The 27,617-nt window shown below is 40.8% G+C and overlaps 1 protein-coding gene and 1 pseudogene across 2 annotated transcripts in view; both read right to left on the bottom strand.

The window, feature by feature from the left end:
- svild (supervillin d) overlaps positions 1-17,581 on the bottom strand; it is a 53,691-nt gene extending 36,110 nt beyond the window's left edge. For both annotated transcript variants that reach the window (XM_034106839.2, XM_034106840.2), the window contains exons 1-2: positions 17,257-17,581; positions 4,060-4,594 (exon numbers count right to left, since the gene is read on the bottom strand). In XM_034106839.2, the coding sequence (XP_033962730.1) occupies positions 4,060-4,445 (386 nt within the window). In that variant the 5' untranslated portion in view covers positions 4,446-4,594; positions 17,257-17,581. The remainder of the gene's footprint in view (positions 1-4,059; positions 4,595-17,256) is intronic.
- Positions 17,582-18,579: 998 nt separating this feature from the next.
- LOC117464504 (glycylpeptide N-tetradecanoyltransferase 2-like) lies at positions 18,580-26,839 on the bottom strand (annotated as a pseudogene).
- Positions 26,840-27,617: the final 778 nt, after the last annotated feature.

Below are 27,617 nucleotides of genomic sequence, written 5' to 3'. Positions count from 1 at the left end.
TGTGTTGTTGTTGGTGTTTGTTTCTCAGGTAGCGTATTAGATTGGTCGTGTTGAACGTAGCTCTGTTCTTTCCACCACGCGGAACCTCCGCCTTGCAAACATTGCATCTGGCTGTTACACTGCCTTCGCTTTCAATTTCATAATACTTCCAAACTCCTGACATTCTCTCCGTCCCGACTCCTGAGTCACCAGCTGAACGTAGCCTCTCGTTAGCTTACTGCTACTAGTAGACACTGCGCCCACTCTGTTGCCAGATTTCAGAGAAATAAGAAATCAGGTCTGAAAACAAGCCCAAAATAAGCAACACATACATGATGTTGTGTAATTTTAAACCAAAACTAAGGCCTCAGGATGACTTTAAGACGTGAACATGGTCATTTTTGTTTTGTAACATTAAATAAAATACAAATATTTTATAAAAAAAAAAAGAAAATCCCCGATTTTTTTCTCCCGATTCCGATCTTTTGAAAATCACGTGATCGGCTCCGATCCCCGATCACGTGATCGGATCCCCGATCACGTGATCGGATCCGATCCCCGATCACGTGATCGGATCCGATCCCCGATCACGTGATCGGATCATCTCTAGTTTACACAACTTTCCCCATTTAAGGCTCGGCTTCTAAATACAGTCTGAGTGTGGACCATGGCGAGTCTCAGGCTGACTGGTGCCACCTAGTTTTAAAAATCCAGCTTTAACACACTGCTGTGCAACCACATGGCTCAGAGACACTTAATCAATCCCACCCACATTGAGGCTTTAGGGGGGCGGGCTGCAGAAGTTGGCCCTATGCTGCCATACAAACTAACCAAAGAAGAAGAGCGGACCAGAAGAGCCACAGACAGAATAGGGAGGGAAGTTGTAGAGGGAAAAGTTAAACATACATTGAAATCAAGGCGGGCGAGTCATTAATTAAAAAGAGTAAACGTCCTTGTTATGTTCTAGTAGTACATCCTGTCATCCACAGGTGAGAGAGGCAGCAAAGGGATATAATCAAGACTGTGGTATAGTTAGAAGATTTCCTTTTAAATGTGTCTAATTTGTGCGCTTAACTGCAAGGAAGCTCAGTTCTTCTTGTGGCAGGTAGAACAGCGGTATCACGCTTCAGCCATGAAGCCATAATTATCCCAATCCCATGTAGTCCCGTTTGGTGTTTGGCTAACCTCAACATGCCAGTAGCTGGTGATTAGGATACATGCGAAATGACCCACCGAGCGTTGAACTCAGAAATAGAAAAACAAATCCTTCACACTATAGATGGAAATTTGTTCTAAGAATCAGCTGCATTTTTTGTATCACAAACATGCATTCATGTAAGGTCTTCCTAACCCGAGCATCTCGCTTTTGGATTATATCAAAAGCGATTCAAACCAGAAAACAGCTTTTTAACTTTACTTTAACATTTAGGGTATACGTTTTGTAGTGACATAATATGTATTTTCTTAAATAAAATATGAAGGTATAAAGTGTGAATTTTAGGCAACAGTTAATTGCAATATGAAGACGCAGTGTTTTGGAATGTCACCCTTCAACTGTAACCTCACAGGGAAGGATGCCTGTCTACGGCTGATGCACTTGTCGACAGCTCTCGTTATCTCTAGAGCAGCTGAGATCCAGTTTCCTTTGTGCTCTTAAATACTTGTGAGCCTCTAATCTTAAAGCACATGCAAGTCTACCAGGAATGTGAAATATATTGTATTAATATACTCTTCAGATGTATATATAAGGATGCCAAATAAAAAAAACAGAGAACTCCACTTCTCTCCTTATTGAAGGTGAAACATAACGTGTAAATAAACCGTTGATGTTCGAGTGTTTGGCCTCATTGTTTAACTCTGTGTTGCACGAGGGTGTCAAACACGAGACTGCACTGCTGGACCGAGGCACGCAGCGAACGTCATAACAAAACCGACAAGATTAGAAGCTAACGCGACGGACAAACGTGTCAACACGTCAACCCACTATCCTGTTCTCTGTTATTAAAACATGTAGTGCATAACTTTGTGTGTGACTTCACTCTGTAGTTTGCGAAATATTCTTAGTGTTGTGGCTCAAACCAGTTCCTTCCCCCATTGCATTATGGGCACAAACCAACAAAAAAACGACACAAATTAAAGATTGCTCCATATCCACAATGAGGCATAATTATTATGTTTGGAAAGATTTGTATAAATTCAATACTTAATTCTGCATTAAATCATAAATCAAAACTAACCGTTTCAGTGCAGCTTTTGTGTAATTGATAGAGTTGTTTTTATTATTTTTATAAATGTTAACCCGTATATGAGTGTTTTTGAGTACATTTGAAAGCCCTTTGTAAATACAAAGAATTTATAAAAAAAAATGTTTTGTTAAAAAATGTTTGGAAATAAGATTTTGGGAGATAAAGAACATAAAAACAATGATGAATGAAGTAGAACTCCTGATAAGGGAAGATTTGCTAACACATGTCGTGCTGCACATACTTTCTTTAGAAATCTATTACAACACAAGAAAAGCCTTTCCCAATCCTTTCATATAATTGGCCGAACATATCTATCAAATCTTTGCTTACATCCATCTAGACATCGTGCTTCATTAGACGCAGGGCATGACGATCTAGCAGAGCCTAATAACCACCACCCCCCCCCCTTTAAGCCCCACTTTCTGACATGATCTCGTTCCCTCAGGCTGTTTTTCAAGAACAGACAAGTCTGGCTGTTTTCACGCATCAGAGTCCTCGGCTTGATCACAGCTCAAACATCCCAAAAACCCACGACTGAACATGTTTTGGTGCATCTATGTGCAACATTCAGAAGAAGAACATTCTTGGTACTTAATGAGAAAAACTCTTTGAGGTCACCGTGACAGTACCGGGTTGTTACCCACACACACGTTAAACATGTGAGATCCTGACTGCTAAGTGAACCAGAAGAAGCAGCTTGCACGACGTCACAGCAAAACAAGGGCAAAATAAATGGGGCAGTCCGCTGGTTTTCACTCATGGCCAATTTTGGAAATGTTGGCGGCCGTGTTTACTTCAAACAAGAGAACTAAGTGTTCTCCCAATGTGCCGACTGGTTGCCTCCTCCTAACTCATTAGGAGCCAGCAAGCTCTCTGACAGTAATCTAATAGTCCCTTTACTACGAATAGTGCAAAAGTCTAAATCAGGGGATGAAGTAGAAGAGCTAATTTAGTTAATTAAACTATGCTATTTCTAGGGACCTGAACATTATGTTCCAATTTAAAGAATATATAATAAAGACCTGTACTTTACTTGAGATGCATACAAGCATATCATCCGTTTCATTTCCACCATTTATTGAGGAAATGTCAGAAAAATAATAATTTACATGTGTACAGTAAGTGAGGTAAAAAACAACTTTGGGTTTATGTAAAAAAACTTCACTAAAAAGAGAAAACAATTATGTATATACAAAAAAAAGTAATACTATAGCCTATCAGAGAATAACATTGCAAATGATGATTAGCTGCTAAAAGGGGGAAAGAAATGGTGGATAGAAAACATTTCTAGATTCTGGATAAACCATTGATAGGGACATGGATAATCACATCTACCGTACTTTTCGGACTATAAGCCGCGACTTTTTTCCCCCATTTTTTTTGTACAGCTAACGGCCACTAGGGAACCTCCTAAATCTATGGATTTTACAGGTACAATTAACCACCTTTAACGCTATGGGCTCTATGACCGGTCCGCGCCCGCCACCTTTAAGCGGCGGGCTCCAGCAGGAAAAGCTGGAGGCCGGAAAAGAGTGAGACAGGTCGCGCGCCAAAGTAAAAGTGTACCGAGAACAGAGAGACAGAACGAGAGCAAGACAGACGGACAATTTAGCTGCTGCGGCTTATATGCAGGTGCGCTTTATAGTCCGAAAAGTACGGTAATCACCTCTTTTGTCATATCATCATTTTATAAATTAAACTCCTGAGACGTGAGCCTTGGCACTGAACAGATTTGTGTCTTATGGCTAAGTGTATGTCACAAAAAGAATAACACTGTGGCTGAACTACAGTATAAACATAGGTGTTTTGTCTATGACAATGTGAATAAACTGACCTCAAGCGGGAGGACGTCTTCACGGAGGGGACAGCTTCTGCTTTAGAGGATGAAACCGTGTCCGTCTTGAGGCGAGTGGTGACCTCTTTCTCTTTGACTGGCTCATCCTCAGTATGCTCCGGTTCTGCTGCTTTACTCCTCACACCTCTCCGGGTGTATGTTTGCTCTGATCCGTTATCCTCACACTTTTCCTTCTCCTTGTTTTCGGATGACCCCGTTTCGGATGCGTCTCCGATTTTACGGTCCCGACGGACATATTTGGAGGTGAATTCGTCCGCGTTGCCATAGCGCTCGGCGAGCTCCCTCCTCCTCTCTGCCTTGTACCGAGCGATGCGCTCAGCCTTAGTCTCTAGGGCCGAGTTCTGCAAGGTGTCTAGTCCATCCATCGTTGGAGTTCAATGCAGTTTAAGGGGTCAAATGCAGGTGAGAAGATTCCAAGTTGCTTCCTCAATTGTCCTACCCCAGATTTGTAGACCAGCTTTCTTGTAGATCCCCTCTGACAGCAGTGTCTCACTCCATTAAAATCATGTCAGTGCTGCAAACAAGAAAGGAAGACATTGTTAGTGTGTCATGTTTGAGTAGAATTTCAGACGACAGGCAGGGGTGTACATCTCTTTACACACTGTGTACAACTAGATGTGGTTGGGCATATACTTCTCAAGCTAGCCCTGCCCCGGCTATCACCCCCCAATCTCCCCCCCCCCCCCCCCTGTGGGGATGATGTCAGCCAGCTCGCCTCAAACACAGCGGACCACCACAGTGAGACTCTCATATAACCTCTATTACATGGACTCACTTGGAAAGAGGGAGGAGTGCAAGTAAAGCTCACACATCAAAGAATATCTTCATCCCATTTGATTCCTTACTAAGTAGAAGCTTTGTGCCAGGGCCAATCACCTCTTGAACATTCTCCCACCTCGTAATGATTCTGTATTTACTACAAACACAGCGCAGGAGACAAGCTGAATCCAAGCCGAAGTGTGAATGTGTTTGTATATCTGCATGTGTTAGCCCTGTGAAAGTCTTGAGATCTATCCGCACGCCTCTCAGCTAATGCATGCTGGGGCAGGCTTCAGCTTCTCTGAATAAGATAATCCCTTTAACATCTACCCCTCTCCACATCTAGCCCAATAACAACGTGTACGATTTAACAACTTTGGATAAAATGTAGGTAAAAAAAAGATCATGAGTTGAGTGAGCTCATTTTCCCCCCATGATTTATTCACACAGCCGAAAACCACACATGTGGATACGCAGAGGTTTCAAAACGGCACGTTCATAAATTCATTGCCAGCTGACAAGAGTGATAAAATGTACGTGTGCATAGTATTAGATACTCTACACCAGCAAGCACACATGTTCACAAGTGCGCTTACAATGCTTCTGTCTAAGGAGAACAAAACTGTTAAAAAGTGAATAAAGAAAGTGTATTTATACTAGAGATGGACAGGGGGTTCAATTAGCCCCTTGGTATCTTTTAAGCATTTATCCTATGGGTTCTGGGGGAAGGGGGGAAGGTCATATAAATGACTGATGTCTGAACAATCTCAGCAATGAGTGAAGAAAGAGGGAAAGTGAAGAATGTGTCAGGGCAACAGGGAATAGAAAGGCGAGTCTGGTTATAAGGTGAAATAAATGAGCTGACTCCAAGAGCCTTTCCTGTAATGATGACAAGCTTGAACCAATCTCCAGTGTACCCTCCTGACCCCGGACCACCTGCTGGGTTATAAAGTCCAACCAGAACCTGGTCCCCTTAAGAAAATATGGCTTTGAAAGATTACACAGGAAATAAGTGTATATGTCGGGGAATATGTGTTGCTGTGTGTCTTTCTTCACCTTGACCTCTGCTGTCCCCCCGCCACCTAACACAACAGTGGTGAGCTAAACAGGGGCTCCCTTGTGTGGGTTTACATGTAGTCTACCCATAAAGTGTAACTCTGCTGGACCATTACATGCCGTCTGCTCCCTGTTATAAAGCCAGGAGATTTCCAACACTATGGAGATATAAATTCAACATCTGTTTGTTAAATTAACAAATCAGCACTTGGATTGCAGCTAGTCCCACGACAAGTAACCATAGCCAACTAAACTGAGCCGGAGAGTAACATTCTAGAAAAAAAAGCCAGGATCAGCTCTAAAGCATTTTAAAAAGGAATTTACTGGATAATATGAAAACCAAATGAATATCATACATCGTGTATTGGCAGTGGTGTATCCTTTAAACCTTGAAGCTTCAAGTCTTCAAGCGCTCTGCAGCCAAACAAGAAAAAAGGTTGTTCCTGGAGTTGCAAAACACTTCTACTCTTTGTTGGGTTGTCAGGCTAAACATTTTCAAAATAAGGTTTGTTTTGGTTGTAAATTCATGGTAAAAACGCCAAAAATATATATCTACAATTAAGGCAGCAGTTAACTATGACACTTCCTGAACTGTTTAAATCAACTTTCCTCATCCAAAACCTAAAGCAGAAATCTTACTTGACTTGTTTTAGGGTTAAAACTGAATGTCACTCCAAAGTCTAAATTGCCTTATGAAGGCAAAGAGTTTGGATGTTGATTTCAGGACTGTGCACACACTTACATAATTCACCAAGGTCACTACCTATACAAGGAGTGGTTAGAGTACGCTAAAGCTTGTCCGTGGAGACCCAGAACATCGAGGCTGCTTTGTTTGGAAGCTGCGGCTGTTATTTTAAGCAACAACGGGGGCTGAAGCCATCCATGAACAATCATCAATTTTATTAGCTAATGTGAACTCGCCGGGGAATATTTGTTCTGGTAGGCGTTTTACACTGCAAAAAACACCCCGAGGTGTCTTCACGTATTTATGGTTATCACATTAGAAATACAAACAAGTGGAGAGAGACGTTTAAACCTTGATAGGGGGCTCAGAATAAAGGAGGTGAGAAAGTTACATTTATCATAAATTAGGGGTTTGTTGAGGGAGTGTAAGAAAGACTACAAAGGAAATGCATTTCTTTTGTTTCTCTAACAACAGTGCGCATTTCTTGCAGAGTATGTAGTTATACCGGTACTACCTGCCAATTCATGTGGGCAATACTATTTCTGCTCCTCAGGGCATGTAAACAAACCGTCCTCTGGTTCCAATCGCCGGAGCGTTCTCTGACCTTTTGTGGCCCTTTGGGAGTTGTTACTTACGATGAGAGGAAGATCGGTCTCAACAAAGGTCAAGAGTGTCACTTCCTTGCTGTGCCCCGTATCCTTCTTCATAAACACTCATTTAAAATCAGGAAATGTTACTCATACGGCTGCCAAATGTTCAAAACTCTTGCAAGGGTAAGGGCAGTGAGAACACTTTGAGTGGGTTCATCAGCCAGACATCCCCTCTGCACTCAAAACAGTATCGGATTTAGTGTCATCATTTCCTTTCCAAAGCCTAAGTACTCTATGATGGCCCGCTTTTAAAATATTTACATCTTTGTGAAGCCCTTCAGCAATTATAAGCGGTTACTTTGCATAATAGCAGTGCTAGGCCGACTGACAAATGCAACATACCACAATTGCAGAAGTTGCAAAAGCCAAGACATTCCAAAGACAATTACAAATGTGTGAGAATATTTGCTCTTTTTATTTTATTCAATGAACCCTGTAGATATTTTCTGACACAACCAACAGCCAGTCAGTTTAGTATCTGACTTAAGGTTCAAAATTAGTTTTTAACATTTATTCGCCATCGTCACTCACACTGTAAAAGACTAGACCCGCAGTTTTCAGACTAATTGAGTAAAGAACATTAAAATGTAAATGTCAGTTTTCTATTGAACAAGCAGTTTGTAACTTTGTATCAGTATCAGAAAGGCAGACCTTATGTCAGTTTAATATCGTTGTATTTGTTGCAACATCATTATTGCAATGTTCAACATCAAATATGGTGCAACGCTATTCCAAATGTGTTTAATTTAATGGATGTTTAAACTTAATTGTATCTAACAGTATCATTTTATAAACTGTAGTGCAGTCATACACATGAACTGTCAATGCTTATGTTTGTTTGGTCTGATTTGCATTTCCTATTGGAGTACCGGTAGTTGGACAATTAAACTATTATCCCTTACAATTTGTTGATGGATGGTATTTGGACTCTTTTTCTTCACCCGATTGAACTGTAGCATCTGAAATGTCACTAATATGTCTAGGGCTACAAGATTTAAAAAAAAAAAAAATCTAATTGCGATTTTTCTGACAAATATTGTGATTGCGATTCGATTTGCGATATTTTGTTTTTAAGCGACCGAATTTAAGTTTATTGTAAAATGCGGCCATATCTCCGACTAGGAAGGTCGCATCAACATGCTCCCGTCTCTAGCACCCCCGCAGCCCGAGCTACGAGTGAAAGAACTAAACTTACATGAAACTTCCGTTGGGTTGCTTTAAAGTCAAGCTTCAGTTTAAGATTCACCCTGTAATAGATGTAAAACATGTGATGGAGCATCACTAACCTGACTCAGATGCGTTGTTTCACCAAACCATCTAAAGCTCCATTGGAAGCCATTTGGAAAAGGCAGGCACTTTCAAAAATACTTGGCAGCTGATTGGATCAATCTGTCTATCACCTTCTACCATGGGCCACTTCTGATTGGTTAATGGCTGGTACATGTGGAGCACAGCACTGCTGATTGGTGTGGATGACTGACACACAAGAAGAACAAAACAAAAAAGTAAAAACATTTTTAAAAGACTGCAGGCTTTGCGATTTGATAATCGCATCATTTCAGATCGCGATTTCGATTTAAAATCGATTAATCGTTCAGCCCTAATTATGTCACTGTTAAGGCCGCTACACACCAACCTGAGACCAAAGAACGCGTACCGAAGGCGTCCCGACTTTTACGTCCGCTACGTCGCCTGCGCTGCCCGCCTACGAACACACCGCAAAGACTTCAGTTGACGAGTGCCAATAACTGTCCTTACCAGCAGGCAGTGTATTCGTCATTCAAAATAGGCAACAACCGGAAGACAGACTATAGACCGAGAGAAGAAGAACAGGCTGCGTGATATAAACAAACAACAAATAGCGTCTGGGTTCCATTTTCACTCTCTCTCGTCGATCGAAAACATGTAAACATAAAAAATAAACTCTTGCGTCCGGGTGAGATGAAAATGAAAAAGATTAACCGTCTGTGTGTGCTTTCTTAATTGTTTGTTTTGGTCCCTCACTTCCGCTTCGCTTCTCATGCACAGACTCGCTAAGCTGAACAGCCAATCAGAGTGATTTAGTTTCCCGACTTTCTCTGACCTCCCGGTGCGGGACACACCAACCTGAGTAGGGCGCCGCGAATGCCCGACTGCCTCTGACGGCCTCTGACTCCCAAAATCGGGTAGGTGTGTCAGGGCCTTTACTCACAACCAACTCATGTCGTTATCTAAGGGAGGCTTGTTATGGGAAAAGAATACATGTCAGACAGATTAGCACAAATACATGAACTCGCTGATTCATTCCAAGACAATGGCCAGACTGAAATCTGCGCCGGAGGCAAAAGCTGACCTGTACGTCACCACACAGGAGGACAGGTCAGGAATGCAGTCTACATGCTTCTCATAAACAGCGGATTTGCATGGAAAAGGTATAAGGGGGTTTTAAATGCAGAAGATGTCTCTACGTGTGTAACCCTCAAAGTGAAGCTTAAACAGACAGAGGGATAAAGTGGTCACCTCATTGACCGAGACCCCGAACAATGTGCATGCAAGCTCTGTTTAGAGAACATTTAGGGACTTATATTTGGCCAATGTTTCGACAGTGGTGAGCTTTCTTTGAACTACCCCTAGACTAGTTTATCTTCTCCTATCTTTCTTTGAACTCTTAGTTATCCACACAGAGATTTCCACCTGAAACTGCTAAAAAAAAAATGTACGGTATTTGTTCAGGACCTTTGTGTTAGGACAACTTGTTGCCACTGTAAACCTTCAGGAATCCACATAAAGTTACTGCAAACATCAGAGAGACTTAACATGGCTGTACAAAAAGAGAGGAGGCCGTTAAAGACACAGCGAGCTCCTGACTCACATTCTTCCTGAGAGAGGAGGGTGGAAACTTTGCTCCACAGAGAAAACCTGGTGTCAGTGCATGGATTGCAAAGACACTATAGCAGGGAAAAAAGGACTGGCAGTACATTTTCCAAAGAATATTTCTTGAGATGGTACAGCTTCGGGGAATTCTCAGCTAATCTCAGGGACAATAAAGCCAAACAAAAGCTGGTAGTATCTTTAAAGCAGAGGAAATCTGGGTGAATTAAAAATGATTGTTTCTTGCTTTGAGGTTTGGTCCAAGCTGGAACCTCCAGGCGGATCAGTGAAGCTTTTGCGGAAAGGCTAAGATCCCAAAGTTCCCTCCAGAGGCAGTTTCTCTCCCACACACTCCCCCCTGCCGGAAACGCCTCCATTGGACTCCTTTGTTTGCTTCACTAGTGACATCACTACGTAACAACTGCGCTTCTATTGGCTAGCGCTCCAACACATTCTACGTTATAGGCTAAGGGGCGGGACATCTCTAAGCGGTGGACCAATCATAACAGAGCCGGTCAGCAAACCAATCGGAGCAGACTGGGCTATGGTTTCAGACAGAGGGTGAAAAGAGATGCTGAAGCACATGCAGCATGAGGAAAATAAGGAACTTTTTGAACATTAAAGCATGGAGACATGCCATAGTCAAAACTCATAACAATAATAAATTACATTTTTTTTATTTAGAGCGCTTTTACAGGTGCTCAAAGCGCTTTACAATTACATATTACACATATTAGACATGTAAATGTCATTACTGTGGACATTACCCACAGGAGCAAAAGCGGGTAGAGTGTCTTGCCCTAGGACACAACGGCCTGACGCAGTGGCGGCCGAGGCGGGTTTCGAACTGGAGTTCACCAACGGCCCTTGATCTGATGATCAACGCTCTAACCACTGCGCCAAAACACATGGCAATCTCCATATATCCTCATGATAAAATGCACAACTTTGCACCATAAATAAACATTTTACCGTCCGGGAAAGAGGTAATAGTTTTGGTCTCATCGGTCTCAGTGTCCTACGGTTTGTGAAGTGTATATTGCATGTCTGTGTGCATGGGTGTGCATGACTACAACCAGGTCATGGGATCAACGACTGAAAGCATGTAGGCCTGAGTACGGGTCACCCGTCGCTAATCCAATAACTCCATCTTTTAAATTAAGCACTGGCTTCAAACAGATCCATACGGGTAAACAAACGCACCAGAAACCAGCCAAGGAGTGGGGGCGGGTCCAGGGTGTGTCACATTATTTTAAGCTACCCTCATACAACAATCAATCACATGCTGAGTGGCCAATGTGTTTGTCATTTAAAACCAATCATTGAGCACTTAAGGCAGTTTAAGTACACTGCCTAGGAACCTCTGGAAGAGTGACGTTTCAATTGCAATTGTCGAAGCTCACAACACTTCATCCTGTTGAAACGGGCTTTCACTAATAAAGAGCATCAAAGGATGACAGTGGGGGTGCGTCTGTCTAACATGGCTAAAGCCCATCACTCACATGATTCAACTCTCCCCTGGATTGGAGCTGCATAGAAAAACAGGGAAGAAGTGGAAGAAAGGGACGAGGCGATAGGAGAAGGAAAATCAGAAAGAAGAGTTTGGTTGGTTGAGGATACAGAAAAGGAAAGGGTGGAAACAACAAGAGGACTGCAGAGATCAGAGGTTAGAAAGGATCGAGGAGAGAATGGGCTTTTGTGGGGGGTGGATGTGATGGCTTTGTGGGGCAAGTGTCTCCAGGGTGCCAAGGGGCCCCAGTCTGGTGGTACGGGGCGGAGGGTAGGGCGAGATCTGCTGCTGCTGCAGAGGGACGAGAATGGGGCGAAAACAGGGCCTGAGACTAATCCATCTCTCTCTCCCCTCTCTCCCCTCTCTCTCCCCTCTCTCCCCTCTCTCTCCCCTCTTACTCACACAGACACAAACTCCCTGAAATCCCTTTTACCAAAGGTCCTGCTGACTGCAGCCAGTCACCCGAGAGCCAGTTGACATAACAACCCCCCGGGTACTCATGCCTGCACTCTGCTTTACCGAAGTAACTGACACTGTAAAAACTGTACCGACCTGCTGGAGGCGGAGCTACCATTGTCACCAGGGGAAGAAAGTGTGATGCTTTCCCTCCTTGGAATCATTGTCAAGGGGGACAAGAGCACACATCCTTCAAACTCAATAGAGCTATGAAGTTTAACACAGAGAAGCATCTGTGTTTTCCTCTTCTTCTTCTTTTTTTTTTTTTTACAAGCTAGTTCTTTGTCCATGCCTTCCGGCTTTCTGTTTGCGGCACTCAAAAGGAGCCATTAAATGTGACGTATGGGAAGGCAAACAAGCAAACGCACACAGAAATACACACTGAAGTGCACACAGACACACACAGCTGAAGAATGACAACAGGCAGGAATACACACTGGCTCTCCAACAAGGCTGCAATCATGGAGGCTGGAGAGTGGAGTAGGAAGGGTGGGGTTTATGGGGCTTTATCTAGCTGGACACACACACACACACACACACACACACACACACACACACACACACACACACACACACACACACACACACACACACACACACACACACACACACACACACACACACACACACACACACACACACACACACACACACACACACACACACACACACACACACACACGTAGTAGCTACAGTTAAAGCCCCTACCCTCACACCCATTGCTACCCTTTGTTTCACTCCAACACACGGAAAGCATTGCCTCACTCCAGCAACACTTCAGGTGCACTACATTTGCCAACTTCTGATGGAAAGAGTGAAACATTTGCAAATTGACCGAGGCATTCACCCGAACACGCAAAGCAAGCCGTTTCAACTATTTTTAAAACTGGAACTAGGCGTGTTACTTTGAGTAGAACTAATGTTTTGTTCAATGTGTTCCTATTCCATGTACTCCTGATTTTAAATTGGACTAGTTACTGAAGACAAGTTCATAACAATTACTCTACTCTGAATCCTTATTTTTCGCACATGTTTTGCCTGTGGTATGACTTTATGTGTAAAAAGCATGCACTTCCTTATATAAACACTTGGGGTTGGACACAGAAATGAGTGATTCCCTCTTTCAGTTCACTCCAGAGTAAATACTGAGCTGTCTCGCCTTAGCAACTAATGACATTTTCTCGCCTGCCAACAACTTATCAACATGGACTTCATCCCCAGAATGTCCCCATGTAAGAGTGAGCAGAAAGTGAGGGCGACATAAAGAGAGAGGGGGGGCTGTCATCCGGTGAATCCTGCCAGTGGGGTTTCTCTCTCTCTCTCGCTCTCCCTCGCTGGTGTCCACAGTGCAGAGCAGACACCATCTGGACAGCTGGAATGCCGCAGGGCAGGGGGTGAGTGAAGGGGGTCTGCTACAGCAGGGGGATGGGTCATGGCTGGGAGATGGAGCATTAACAGTAAGGGTATTAAGCATGTAATGCCACCTAAACTCTTGTAAGTGGAAAAGACGCACATGGAGGAACACTATGGTAAGCGGTACTGAGGCGGTTAGCTTTTCCTTGAAATTGTATTATGAAATGGCGAAAAATAGATATAAACGTTGAAATCCAAGACATAAAGATGATGTATAATGCCTTTATTTATATAATATGATATCAGAAAAGGAAAATGCATGTGTTAAAATCTTTTTTTTTATTTTTTAAATGTATGTATATGGAGCTACAGTACAGCCAGCCGCCAGTTAGCTTAGCTTTAGTTTAGCACACAAGGCTGGAACCCTGAAGGTGAAATACCTCTTAAGCCCATTAATTAACCCTTTATATCTCCTTTATTAAATCCATACCAAAGTCGAAGTTTGGTTTCTGGAGATTATGTGGCGGAGTATTAAGACTTACGTTTCCGCTCATTGAATAGCAACCGCTGAGTCACTGTTCCCAGCCGAAAGGTTTCCCAGCACATAAATCAGGACTTAATGTGCTTCACATTTGACTTTTTTAGATTAAAAAAATAATAAAAGCCATCTATTTGGTTTGAGATGCATTGTAGGAACATTGTATTGCATTGGGACAAATCCAGGATAGCTATCTCCTTATCTTGTCTTTATGTTTAGCTAACCAGCTTCATATTCATGATGATAAAGCACAAACATGTTTAAAACCACAATGTATGGGCAATTAAACTAAGAACAGGCAGAAAGAGTGCAGTACCATTTAAATACTCTCGGTAAACTGGTCCTTAAGGATAGATTTAAGGCAACCTTTACATCCCCTTATAGATTCAAATGTTGCTGTATTTAACCACACTGCTCTGACTATATCCCTACATATAGTTTACAAATATGCGTTTCTTAAGTGCATGTTTTACTAATGGATGGTTTCATGGCAACATCTGTCACTCGCATGCGCATGAAGGCTCTAAACCCTGGTTGACATGCACAGAAAAAGCTGCTCATAACCGTACTTGTTTTGACTGAGATTGAATACACTGGTGTTTTTCCCAGAGGCTTTTTGTTTTTTAGTTGATGATGGTGTCAGAGGAAATTCTGCTCTGGCACTGAGCTAAAACAAAGTCAAAACTAGCATGGAGAGAAGCCCTGTGCTGCCCCTACACATGGAAACGGTTATGCGTGTGCGAATCAAATGAAAGTCTGAAGTACAACCATGTGTTTATGTGCCATGCAAATATTACACGGGTTAACGACGTCATTGAAGTGGACCTCGCTGTGCGGTGGCTGACCAAATACAGTTAGCGTCTTGGTGACGAAGCTGGAAGCGGTCCACTCTAACTGCTAGCTAGGTTTATAAACATGTCTTAGTGGAGATTAGCCTGAGGGTAACCCCCAGTACTTTCCCTGTGGAGCTCCTATTGCTCACATTGTCACTTCGCTTCTGCTTTGTATAAATATTTGTATGGCAGAACCTTTTGGCAGTGCAGCTGACATCCAACCATTCTGAGAGATGTGGAGAGAGGATAGGTCGGAAGGGAAGGATGGGGTTGAGTGGTGGATCTCGTGTTTGACTTTGTGCAGCCAAGTTTCGCAGCTCAAGTATCTTGTCATTTAACTGTTAAGTAACACGTGTGGAAGAATGTGCAATATACTAATCTATATAACAACATAATGTGCAGAACGACTGATTAGGGGGAAATTCTTCTATACAAAAATGTAAAAAGCAATGAAAGCATGACATACCCAGTCCACAAAAGTAAATCGTTGATCATCTAATACTAAATTGAGGCACAAGTGTATATTTTGGATCTCTCTTCACTCAGCGTACCAAATAAAATCTCACACCCACACCTTCATAACTTGGCACATTCTGAGTACATCTGTTGTTAGCAATGAATTGTGTGTATGTAGGAGCATGTACTATAGTTTGGAGTTTGCTATTTGGAGAATAGGTTTTGGAACCTCTGAATTAACTGATCTGAAGCTTTAGGGGGAGGAAAAGTCCTCAGAATTAAAAAACAACACCACTGTCATTAAAACCCCTGCATTCCTTGCTTTCTCATAATATAAGCAGTTCAGGCATTGACACATGATGTACAGTTTAAATGTGCTATTTTAAAGAATAACAAGTTGATGTTCCAGTGAAGATCAAGACAAGTCAGTCACTGCAGCAGGATCCCACATCCACACCTCAAAAGCCCTCTCGACGGTAACACAATCCCTGCAGAGGCAACACAAACCCACCCCCCCAGTCTGGCACGAGGCGTTCAGGTGAATGATAACCACATAATACTCACCTCTGTTCAACAACAATGGAGCGTATGTCTCTTTGTTTGGGGTCTTTACACGGTCCAAAGGAGAGGCAGGTAAAGAGCAGCAGAATGTATGTTAGCATGACAGGAGCCACACCCTGCTTGTTCTGCTCAAGATAGTACTGAGTTAATACTACCTTTTTGTTATTTCTCAACAACAACAGTAACACAAATAAGCTGGGTGTTGTTAATTAGTTAAAGTGTAACATGTGTCATCTTGCTCAGTGTCTGACAAATAGAGTTGTCTTATCAAGGTATGCATCAGTCTTCTTGTTGCTCAACACCGACTGGCTGAGGCAGGTGAACCTGTTGTGACAGAGGCCATAAAGATGCCGTACATTGAGGAAAAATACAGTCTAGCAAGCCCCAAATACCATAGCCCTCGGATATGAAGCTTAACAAGAGTAACACGTACTCTTCGAATGAATGGTTGCACTTTTACACATTCAAGTTTGAAGACACACCGTTATGAAGATCAGATTACACCATTTTTCTCACCAAAACATATGTTGGTGAGCTTATGTTTAGCACATTTAAACATAAGCTTTTGAATGTGCAGCCTGTTTACAAGTGATAAGAGCCAGACCAAGTTTAAATGACTGCTGAACGAAATACACCCTGAATAAACAAAGGCTACACCTCACATTCGCCACCATCTCAAAGGAAAATCAAATACGCCTCATCCATGTACACCGACATTAACCAAGCAGTTTGCAAGTATTTGCATAGCTCGGGAAGTTTGACACCGATAAACATGACTCTGATTCCAAACTATGTTGTGCCAACTTGTGACATTACTGTAGGCTGTAGGAGTTGAAAAATAAGGGTATAGAGTGACAGTCATTTATGCTCGCACACTCTTTCTTATCACTTTGTTTTCACAGGTGGTTTTGCAGAACTCAACCCCGACAGCTCACTCCTCTCTGTCACTGTTTGCAAAGGGACTGAGTCGTTAGAAAATGTCTCTGGTGACCAATTTTCTAAATGAAGACAGTGGGTGAATGGATCAAACCAGCTGGCGTGGTCTTTCTGTCCATTGATATGTCACAAGCAGCGACAGAAACAATTGCATTCGATGGAGTATTAATATATGTCATAGGCTGCAGCTAGGAAAAGGCACAAGCATGACAAAAAGCATGCATTTATTTTGTGACCATTGTTTTCTTAAGAGCTAGGATGATGAATAATGCTGGAAACTACCATGACACATGCAATGACAGACTTGAGACTTCGTGACATCGTTTCCACACAAAACTACACATTTCCTCGACCTTGAATTTAACAATTTGTAGCGAAACATATGACTCGCACTGATTAGCATTTCCTCATACACCTGTGAAATATGTTCAGAGGAAGCTTGCATTTAGTGCCTCATAGTAACATGCGCTGCAACAATGCAATCATAACAATGTTGCAACGTAAACTGTCAATTCATGTCGTGCATAACATACCTGCAATTCTTCATGGAGGTTAGCATACACAACATCCACGGAGATAAGACTGTTGGAGCCGTGTTAGACAGCTGTTCAAACTAAATAGCACACTGAGGTTTTAACAGCACGTATGTTTTGTAAAGTTCCTGACAAAGCTAACCGCAACACGTCACTAACGTTCAGCCCGAGCGAGTCCTCGACGAGAAGGAAAGACAAATAGATATATATCGACACTTTGCTTCTTCTGTTTTTTTTTTTTTTTTAAATAGTTCAGCTTGCTCTACCCATCCTTCACCGAAGAGATACGGCTCTGTCCTGCCCGGGCAGGGTGCAGACAGTGAGAGCAGCAGCAGACAGGTCCGGTAACTTCAAACTTAAAATGACTACTCGCTTCTGATTGGTCCAAACTCAGGGAGGTGGTGCGTTCACGAGCTTCTGGTTAATGTGGTATTCAAATGTTGACTTTGTCTATGGGGTGTCAAACTCAAGGCCCGGGGGCCACATTCGGCCCGCGACTTCATTTTATGTGGCCCCACAAGAGCTTGCAAATAATATAATATGTTTATTATACGGTTACATGCTACAGAAGCACGTTGCCCATAAACTACATGTCCCACAATGCATCTCAAATATGACTTTTTTCTCAGAATTTGCCTTTTTTTCTTCAAAATATGCATTTTTTGATAGAATTCCTTTTTCTCAGAATTAGATTTTTATTTCAAAATGTCACTTCTATTTATTTTTTCTCCAGAATGTGGCTTTTCTTTTTAAATCATTTTGGGACATACGCACTGAAGAGACTTGCCCTAGACTTCTGCTTTCAGATGTAGTTAATTATGAAGTTATTACCCTATCCGATGATAATCCAATGCAGAGGCAATGATGTAATATAATACATTATTTTATATATATGATATATTTATATGTATTTTTATATAGTCTTAAAGTTACAACCGGCCCTTTGAGTGCAACCATAATGCTGATGTGGCCCGCGATGAAATTGAGTTTGACACCCCTGGTCTATACCATAGACTGGTCTATACGCAGCCTAACAAAAGTTGTAAGTGAACATTCAAATGCATTCTAGAGACGTTTTCACATTCTTAAACTTTAGATAGGCTTCTTGTACTTACTTATTTAAACGTAAAGGAGCTTTTGAAAATATAATAATTTGAGTCATTTGCATGATATTCAAATGTGAATTCTGTTAATGTAAAAAGTGGCTTTATTTGATGAAATGTAAAAAAATATCCAATGTTTTACACACAAAAAAAGTAGGACAAAATATTGATTTCGTTTTTTCTTCTTTATTTCCAAATGAAGAATGTTTCACCCCTTAAATGTATCTTTGCACCATATAGGCGAAGGACAATCTGGGTGGGCAGTGGGCACTACTGATCGACAGTAAAAATGTTAAGTATTTCGTTTTGCATCATCTACACGAGAGCTACATGTACAATAACACGATTCTAGTTGTGTTAGCTTGACTTGCAGGCTATTCGTAGTAGCAGGATTTATTTCACAGCCCTTGAAAGCATCGTAAAGGTAGATTTGTCGACCTGTTATCTATCTTTCTATGGCTTTATTTGCTCTCTGTCTAACACACACTGGATTTATGTTTGTGATTATCAAACGCATCAATAACATGCAAAGCAGGTGATCAATCAATCAATCAATCAATCAATCAATCAATGTTTATGTATATAGCCCAATATCACAAATGTTACATTTGTCTCAGTGGACTTCACAGTTTGTACAGAATATCAGTATGACAATACGACACCCTCTGTCCTAAGACCCTCACATCGTACAAGGAAAAACTTCCGGAGAAAACCCACATCTACATTCCATCTGTTGTTGTTTATCGACACCATTAAAAAGGATCGCAATAATGTTAAGGTCGCAATGCCCCCTGCTGTTTGTATTTAGACAACGTTACCTCGAGGATTTATGACTAGTAATCAGTTCCTGCTGATAAAAATGACTCTTTCTTTCTGAGAAATACGCTAAAATGGGTTCAGTCAGAAATAAGCATGATACTCTGAAATTATGTGAATAGATCAGCTTTCTTCTTCTTCTCCATGTAAAGTTACACAAAGACAGAGTGACAAGCTGACTTGGAAGAGACAGATGTTATATTTGTAAGAGCATTAAATACTAAAGCATCTTGTCTTGGTAGCTTTTTTATAATGCGTGTAAGGGGTTACACTTTTAAAAACATGCTTTCTGATTTTTCAAAAGCATGCATATTGCTTTTTGTTTCACATGATGTTTAATGTGGCTTAAGATGATTGCGTTGACGTCTGCCAGTTTGTGATCTTATATGTGCATTAAGTGAGAATGATAAATGACCTTGTTCTTTAATCAAATCAGTATTGGTAGCTTTGATATTAGGTGGCATGCACGCAGAAGTTCACAATAACACTGAACCCAATAAATTGCTGACATCCGGGTGATGAAAACAAATGGAATTATTTTTATTTTATTGACTTTTTAGTGTGTTTCAGTTTTACAGTTTCTCCATTTTAGACGTCATCAATGCTGGGCATGCAGTTTGATTCCCAATTTCCTGCAAATCACTGTGTTCCATTTATCTTCTTCACTCTGTCTCCTTTTAGTGGCAGGTTAGTTGGGCAACACCAAGCCCACCTGAAAAACATACAGGCATTACTTTCACCATTATGAGTTACTGATGACTGGCAGCTATTAAACACAACAATTATCCTGCACTAAACTTACAGTAGTGTTTGTGTTTGCACTAGTTATTTTAGGTTACTGATTTTTAAGCTGTAGTAAAATAATTTCTACCAGTCTTACTTTATGGTATTGAAAGTGTACAATATCACACATCAAGATAATAAACAGTTGATCAAACCTTATCCTGCTTGAATCAGGCCCTTACTTGGATCCAACACTTCAGTAATGGTGAGATTTGATAGTTATGTAATTTAAATTGCACTCAAATGAAGTGCTTGAAATGACCAATAATCCAATATGATAGTAATGTATAGTAAAGTTTCTTGGCAGATGGAGATATTACATTATGCAGTACCTTGTCTGGGCTCATAGTAGGACACATCCAGTTGTACAAGTAGTAATGAAGGCTCTTGTCACTGATGCTGAACTTGAGGTTCTCCAGGAAACTCTGGTTATCCATCACATTGAGAGCAAAGAAGATGTCAAAACGTTTCTGTCAGTGACGAAAAACATCATTTAATTGTTAATAATCATAGTAAATCAAATATACACTTATTAAACAGAAATACGAACGCTAATACATATAATTGTGTCTTTTAAAAATGATTATTTAACTTCACATATGCAGATTGGAGGGAATGTAAGCTAAGTTATTCGTATGTTTCCAGGTTAGGTTAAAAGTCAAACACCTTGAGCTCTTTTTAAATGAGGGGGGTTATTATTCTGACACTCACAGTTTGAGCCAGGACCAGCGTGTCCTCCATGAGGCCGACCGGGTCTGTGGCGGTCGAGGTAACGTAAAGGAGATGAGCTGCTCTCAGGTCAGTGTGCACAGGATGATTCAGCACCCTGTAGGAGACACTGTCGAAACTCACCATGTCGGTCAGTGTGCCATCATCACCCTGTGTGTGAGGAGGGATAGGAATGTGTTAATAAATAATGCAGTAGAGATTTTTTTGTAAGGAAAGCGTTTAGTAATTAAATATTTGAATCGACAAATTGTAAGGTCAGACCTGCGCAACATAGGTGTCGATCACATTCTCCCTCGGCAACAGCCAGTGCTCTACTTCCCGTAAAGACAACATGGGGCTGAGGTGGAACTTGCCGAGGTTAGCCTGCAGCAGAGAGTGAACCCCCGCAGCATCTTCCTCAGTCATACGGCGCAGACCTGGGGTCTTTGTCACCTGGAAGAGAGGAGGAAAAACAAAACAGACTTTCAGTATATGGATGCTTTTCATCACAAATTCCTGATGTTTTAAAACCAATTCTTTAGTTGGAGAAACTGCAGGAGAAAATGGTTTCATTTGAACTAATGTATATCAGAATGAAACCTCCACCAGTTGATTACATTTACATAAAGATTTTCTTTTTCATATTACATGATTTCTGAAATGTTCTGTTTAAAAATGTAAATTATTTGAGGCATTTTCTTATTAAATATGAGCTTATTTGCATACATTTCCAGCACATAAATATCAACATTAAATAAAGACAGGTTACAAAATTCTTGTTTCATTTTGTTGACATATTATAGTCAAGGTTACAAATGTATATAAATCTCACCATGAATGTATAAAAGTCTCTGTGAAAACCTTTAGAATATTGATAGGAATGAAAATGAAAGGTTTGTGTGTCACTGAAGTGGTAATTTCTGGTTTAGAGTCTGAGAAGAAAAAAATAATTGTAAGAAAAGTTTTATTTTTGGTTGTTCTTTTCCTATAATATGAAAAAAGATGTGTAACAGGAAGCAAACATTGTTCAAACACTTCAAAATGTACCAGTGCATGAACTTTCTTTTGTTTTTTGCTTGTTATGTCTTGCCTTTAACATTGTGTATTAAGACTCTTCGTCAATCAGTTGAAGTCATATCAGGCCAATGACAGACTGTATTGGCACTGATGTGTTTTGTCTGTAGGTGGCAGCACACACTCACATCAGGCAGACGGTTGAACTTCACAGCTCTCTGCAGGCTCATGTTCTGCTTCAGACCAGCTTTCGGAGATTCAGAGGGCGATGCCAGTACCTAAAGGATAACATTTTGTTATTTGGTTAGAACAGTAAAGGCAGAACAATGCTTAAAATCAAACTCTCAAAAACACTCACTAACAACACACTTACGAGAGAAAAACTCAAGTTGCCAACAAAATAAGATTACAAAAGTACCAAGTGAATGATTGTATTATAATTGTTCTTGTGTTCATTGCTTTAATGCTGCAGCAGGTAAAGAAGGAACCAATTGTAAATACTGTATATACTGCTATGCATCATAACATATTATAATCTATCATACTAAAGTACTTGAGTAATGTACTTAGTGACATTCCACCGTGCCATTACCATAGAAACATTTTGGGTTTCAAAGAAACTCTAGCTCTCTAACTCTATATGCATATCTGCTTATTGGTGTGATTAGATCAGCTTTAAAATGTTACATCACCTTCCTCCAAATGCACTGTGCTGTTTTAAACAAGTAAACAAAGCAAATACATAAACAAAAGTCTGCCCTTTGAAATAACCAAACTTCTTGTGACCTTTGGCAGAGAATATATCCCCCATATTAAAACGTTTTTTCAGCGTCTTTAAAAGTGCTAATCGTGGCTTCACGCACAGGGTGGATTCAGATCAATGTGAATCCACCCTGTGCATCAGCTACTACCTGCAGGAGCTCAGGGGTGTGGGTAGCACTAAGGCAGCTGTGTAGACAGCCTGGAAGACGCCCTGCTGGTTGACTCGTCTGGTGAGCTCTCGGATCAGAACAGGAGTCATCCGCTTGAGGCGCAGCTTCTTATGAACACACAGAAATGTGACGTGCACCATCCGCTTCTCCCTGCAGGACACCACATTATAAGCATTTGCATTGAGACACTTGCAGTTAAAATTGCTTAATTTTTTGTCAGAAAGTGCTCTGAATACTAATACTGCTCATATTTCACATTTCGTTCCATATATTCATGAGCTACTCACGTCTCATAAATGCGGACATCTGCGGGAAGAGCAGCAATGAAGCCGACTAACTTTTTATTTGAGTCTACTCGCACACCGCAGTGCCACTGAGCCAGCCAGTTAGGAGGTTGTAAAGCCCTGAGAAAGAGAATCACATTGTCTGCAACATGAATCTGTGAAAACATGCAGGGGAAGTTCAACAAACTCTGATTAGAGATCATTTCTAATAAAATAATTGAGCTCGAGATGACTCAACTGAATAAGCACAGCAGCTTTCTTTAACCTTAGGGCCAAATACCTGTGCCAGTTCCTGCCATACGAATGTTAATTATTCGTATCAAACTAAATTATGTTTTGAAGTAAGTGTTTCCTGAAGGCAGAGATACCGTTTATGCAGATCACAGAGGCAAAAGGCAGCGGTGGGACTAGAGTAGCCGGCTTGTAACTGATAACGGCATGTCAGGTGGTCAGACTGGAATGTGGAGTGGGGAAAAAGGATGTTGTTAGACTCAAAACAAATTAAATACGTTAGTGCAACTCACACAGTCGTGTTGCAGTTGTAATGAGAGGTTTCAGGTGTTTTAATTCAAGACCAGGCTCAAACAGAGTATGGTCATTTTCACTAGATGACCTTAATTGTCAATCACGGCAACCTTTAAGTCAAGATGGTGGTGAAGATAACTAAAACAGGGTTTAATAATCTTCTATCGTGCCTAACTTTAGTAGAAAATAAGACCAAACTTTTCCATGTTTGTCAGTTTTTGAGCCCTGACAACAGACTTGTTTTTCGATAAGATAAAACAGTCAATAAAATATGTGTGAATAACAACAACAACCACAAGTGTTATTTTAGCATAGGCTACTGTCATAAATGAGCACAAAAAAATATTAGGCTGATGGGTTCTGTAATGTGGGAGATATACATACTCAAACACTCTTGCACATAAAGGCTCACACACTGTTACACACACACATTTTTGCTGATATACATTGAAGTTTACCATTGAAGGTAATCCGAAGAGAACTCAAATCTCATAGTGTTGTCATCCTCCTCCCTGTAGTTCTCATCGAGCAGAGTGCATAGCTCTTTCAACTGAAATGATATGAATTTTCCAAGATTTCAGTCTTTTTTTTTTTTACCTCATACTAAGAAAAATACAGTTCCTTACATCTTAAAGACCCAAATCAGACAGATATGTGTGATCAAGTTTCTAATGTTGTAACAATAACTACTATAACAGTAAGTTACCACAGAGGGGTTGCTCAGGTCCAAAGTGTCCCAGGATAAACCTTGAGGTAGAGAGTAGGGCTCCATACGCACACTGGCTTCACCCTCTACTATTGGACCATGAGTCTCAACACTGTCACCTGAGGACACAAGTATGAAGAAAAACAATTGAAGTAAATCATAACTTAATTCTCAATGTTGTAATTACAGTGAATGATTTATCAACTTTTGGTAATGGCTTTTTTTTAAATGGATGCTCTGTAATAATTAGTATGCAACGGCTGTAATCAGAAGTAGAGTTAAGGGCAGAGCAATGTTTGAGGAGTGCCTCTTGTATTTTTTGTGTCTAATGGTCCTTACTATACACATGCACTACTGGGAAGAATATGAGACCATGTCTGCTCACAGATGTTTATTCTAATGTGATTGTAAAAAAGTAAGACTGTGTGTCCAATAAATTGATAGAAGTAGCTTGGAAGGGTTTGCATTATTCTTTTTTCTCTCAGTAAATGTCAAATATTCTTATATTGTAAAGCTCGTTTTAGCCTTTTACAAATATGAATGTGCTTGTTGAAGGAGAGTTAGAACAAAAAGAAGGTCCCACCTTTAAATCTGTCTTTTAAAGCTTTTGACGGCAGCTAGTAGGCCAACATAAACACTGGAATAAAGATAAACAGCTAGCCTGACAACAAAATCGTAAAGTATAGAAAAATAAATGTTTACGGTTTAAGGGTTATGTTAAGGTGACCAGATTTTCAAAATGAAAACCGGGGACATTTTGAGTTTTGCGGTCAATATATCATTAACATATCCAATTTTCTTCACTGTTAAAGAATAAAGGGGGACAATTCTGGTTCAATGTAATTCGAACATTTTAACTGTGGGATACAAACAGAAGGACCATAGCTCATATATGAGACTTCAGAGGTATTTTATTTTGAAACTGTACATCAGATTGTCCTGATTCTCTCTGATTGACTAGATGGGGTGTCCTGCTATCACCGTGAAGTGAAATAAGTCTTTGATACTGGATAGTTTTTGTTTTATTCTTATCTAAAAATAGAGGGATGATAGCTCATATATGAGACTACAAAGGTCTTTTATTTTGAAACTCTACATCATAATGTCCTGATTCTCTCTGAGTGACTAGATGGGGTGTCCTGCTATCACCCTGGAGTGAAATAAGTCTTTGATCATTTGACAGTTTTTTATTTATTCTTGTATAAAAACAGAAGGACGATAGCCCATATATGAGATTTCAAAAGTATTTTATTTTGAAACTCTACATCAGATTGTCCTGATTTTCTCTGATTGACTAGATGGGGTCTCCTGCTATCACCCTGAAGTGAAATAAGTATTTAACGAATGACTCTTTGATTTTGGACAGTTTCCATTAAATAATAATCAAAATATAGATGGACAATAGAACTAATTTGAGATTTTAAACAGCATACATTTTAAATTGCGCTTCAGAAAGTAATGTTATTTTAGGAGTGTTCTGAGATGGTGTCAACATCAATTGAAATTAGTCATCCAGTGGAAATGTCAGATATGTCTTCATAACTGCATACTTACATTTTACATTCACTCAGTTATAATGTGGTAGTTATACGTAGTTTGTTTTTAAAGTATTATTGATCACATTATATTGTACATATTTCTTAATTTAAGATCCAGTAGCCTATATACGAATATGTTTGGTGTGTTTTTTAGGTATATTTGTTATTGACCGAGTAAACGCTTTTATTTTGAAGGCAGTTTTTACAGGCCTCTACCGTAATGCATTGTATTCGCGCACCGCAATACAACGTGCGGGCTGGCTTGACTGATTTTTCCGAAGTAGGGGCTGGCTTGACCACAGTCTGTTTACCCAGTGTTTCCTGACATGAAACGTTTTTATTTCACCATGCTATGTATTTTAACGTATATTAAAAAACGGGGACATTTCCGGGGACAGTTTCAAACGGGGACTGTCCCCGGAAAAGCTGCTGGCTATTGCCTTATATTTAGCTAACAAATGTTTGACTGGGATCAACGTTCTCTTCTTATTCTGTCACAGAAAGCAAAAAAGCATATTACTTTTGCCTTTGTTATACATTTGAGCCAATGCTTTCATTTCAGAGGACACCAACAAACAATAGCTGGAACAGTTATCTCTTCTCACCCAGTCTGGGGACAGGCTGTGTTTCCCAGAAGTGGTAAGTGTGTTGTTTGGCCTGCTGCAGGGTCTAGGGCAGAGTTGGGCCCAAGGAGAAGAGGTGGAGGGCTTTCTGGATCTCCTGCTGCTTCGACTCAGGAAGAGAGTCCAGCTTTAGGGCAGAACAAGACAGGCAAGGACAAGTTACATTATAATCTTTTCAAGAAGATTGATCTTTGACCGGCACACAGCAGCAGGCGTCATCTTTGTTCCTGCAGCCAAAACTGGTTGTTATGATAGACACATTTACCTGTTTCATGATACAATACAACAATAAGCATGTTTGCGAGAGTTCAAATAGTCACAAACACAAACTAGCACACATATTAAAATACACAAATGCATTCACACTTATACTAAGACACAAACCATAGAAAAAGGGTCCATCTGGTTTCCAGGCATCTTCCTTCTTTTGCTTCTCTTTGCTCCGTTTTAGACTCTCGTTCTCTGTCGGTTGCTTATCACTCAAAGACATTGTCATGCAGACTTTCTTGAATATTGAATGTAATTTCACCTACTCTCGTCTGTACAACAAGTTTCTGTTGTGAACAAGTTGAGAGTGGATCGGGTGTTAGATGAAACATTTGTGGTTTTTCAGCTCTTATCTTGGCGAGCAGTGAGGGGAGGAGGGTGGCCCAACTCCCACCCAGTGGATAGATAACTGCACACAATACGTGCAATTTAATCAAATACAAGTTCTCACGGCCTTTACATGTCAGACAGCTGCTGGATAAAGTTAGCGGCAGATTAAAGCTTATAGCAGCTTGATCCAGGCAGCAGATTTAATTGGTTGAAGTCGTCTAATTGCACAGTTCCCATATTGTCTTCCAGAACTTTATATCTCTTGTGCCCATGACCAGGGGCCGTCCCTCCCTACAAGCCGATCATGCAGACTGTGTGGGGCCTCATCTTGCGGAGTGTGCCTCAACTACCAAAAATACGGCGCAACTATGCATGCGGCGCTCCACTAGCAAACCCCCCCCCCCCCCCCCCCGTCGACGCTCGTGAAACAGAGGGCCTCATCATATAACTTTGCGTGGGGCCTCGTGTTGGCCAGGGACGGCCCTGCCCATGATAATCGGGTCATTGTAATGAACAACATGTTAACAATGACTCAGCAATATGACCATTGACTTAATGTCAAGCTCTTGTTTATTATATATAGCCACACAAATGGTTACATTTATTGAATTGTACAGGATACATGTTACAATTTGATATAGATTACAGCTACATATGTTCAATTGTTTTATATTAAAGTGATCAAAAGAAAATATTTGTGCTGGTTTATTGTTCGCTGCAATATGGCTACGA

This window comes from Pseudochaenichthys georgianus, chromosome 19, assembly GCF_902827115.2.
Source record: "Pseudochaenichthys georgianus chromosome 19, fPseGeo1.2, whole genome shotgun sequence".
Classification (NCBI taxonomy): Eukaryota; Metazoa; Chordata; class Actinopteri; order Perciformes; family Channichthyidae; genus Pseudochaenichthys; species Pseudochaenichthys georgianus.
Note: the sequence above shows the minus strand (reverse complement) of the source record. Positions and strands in the feature narration are given on the sequence as shown.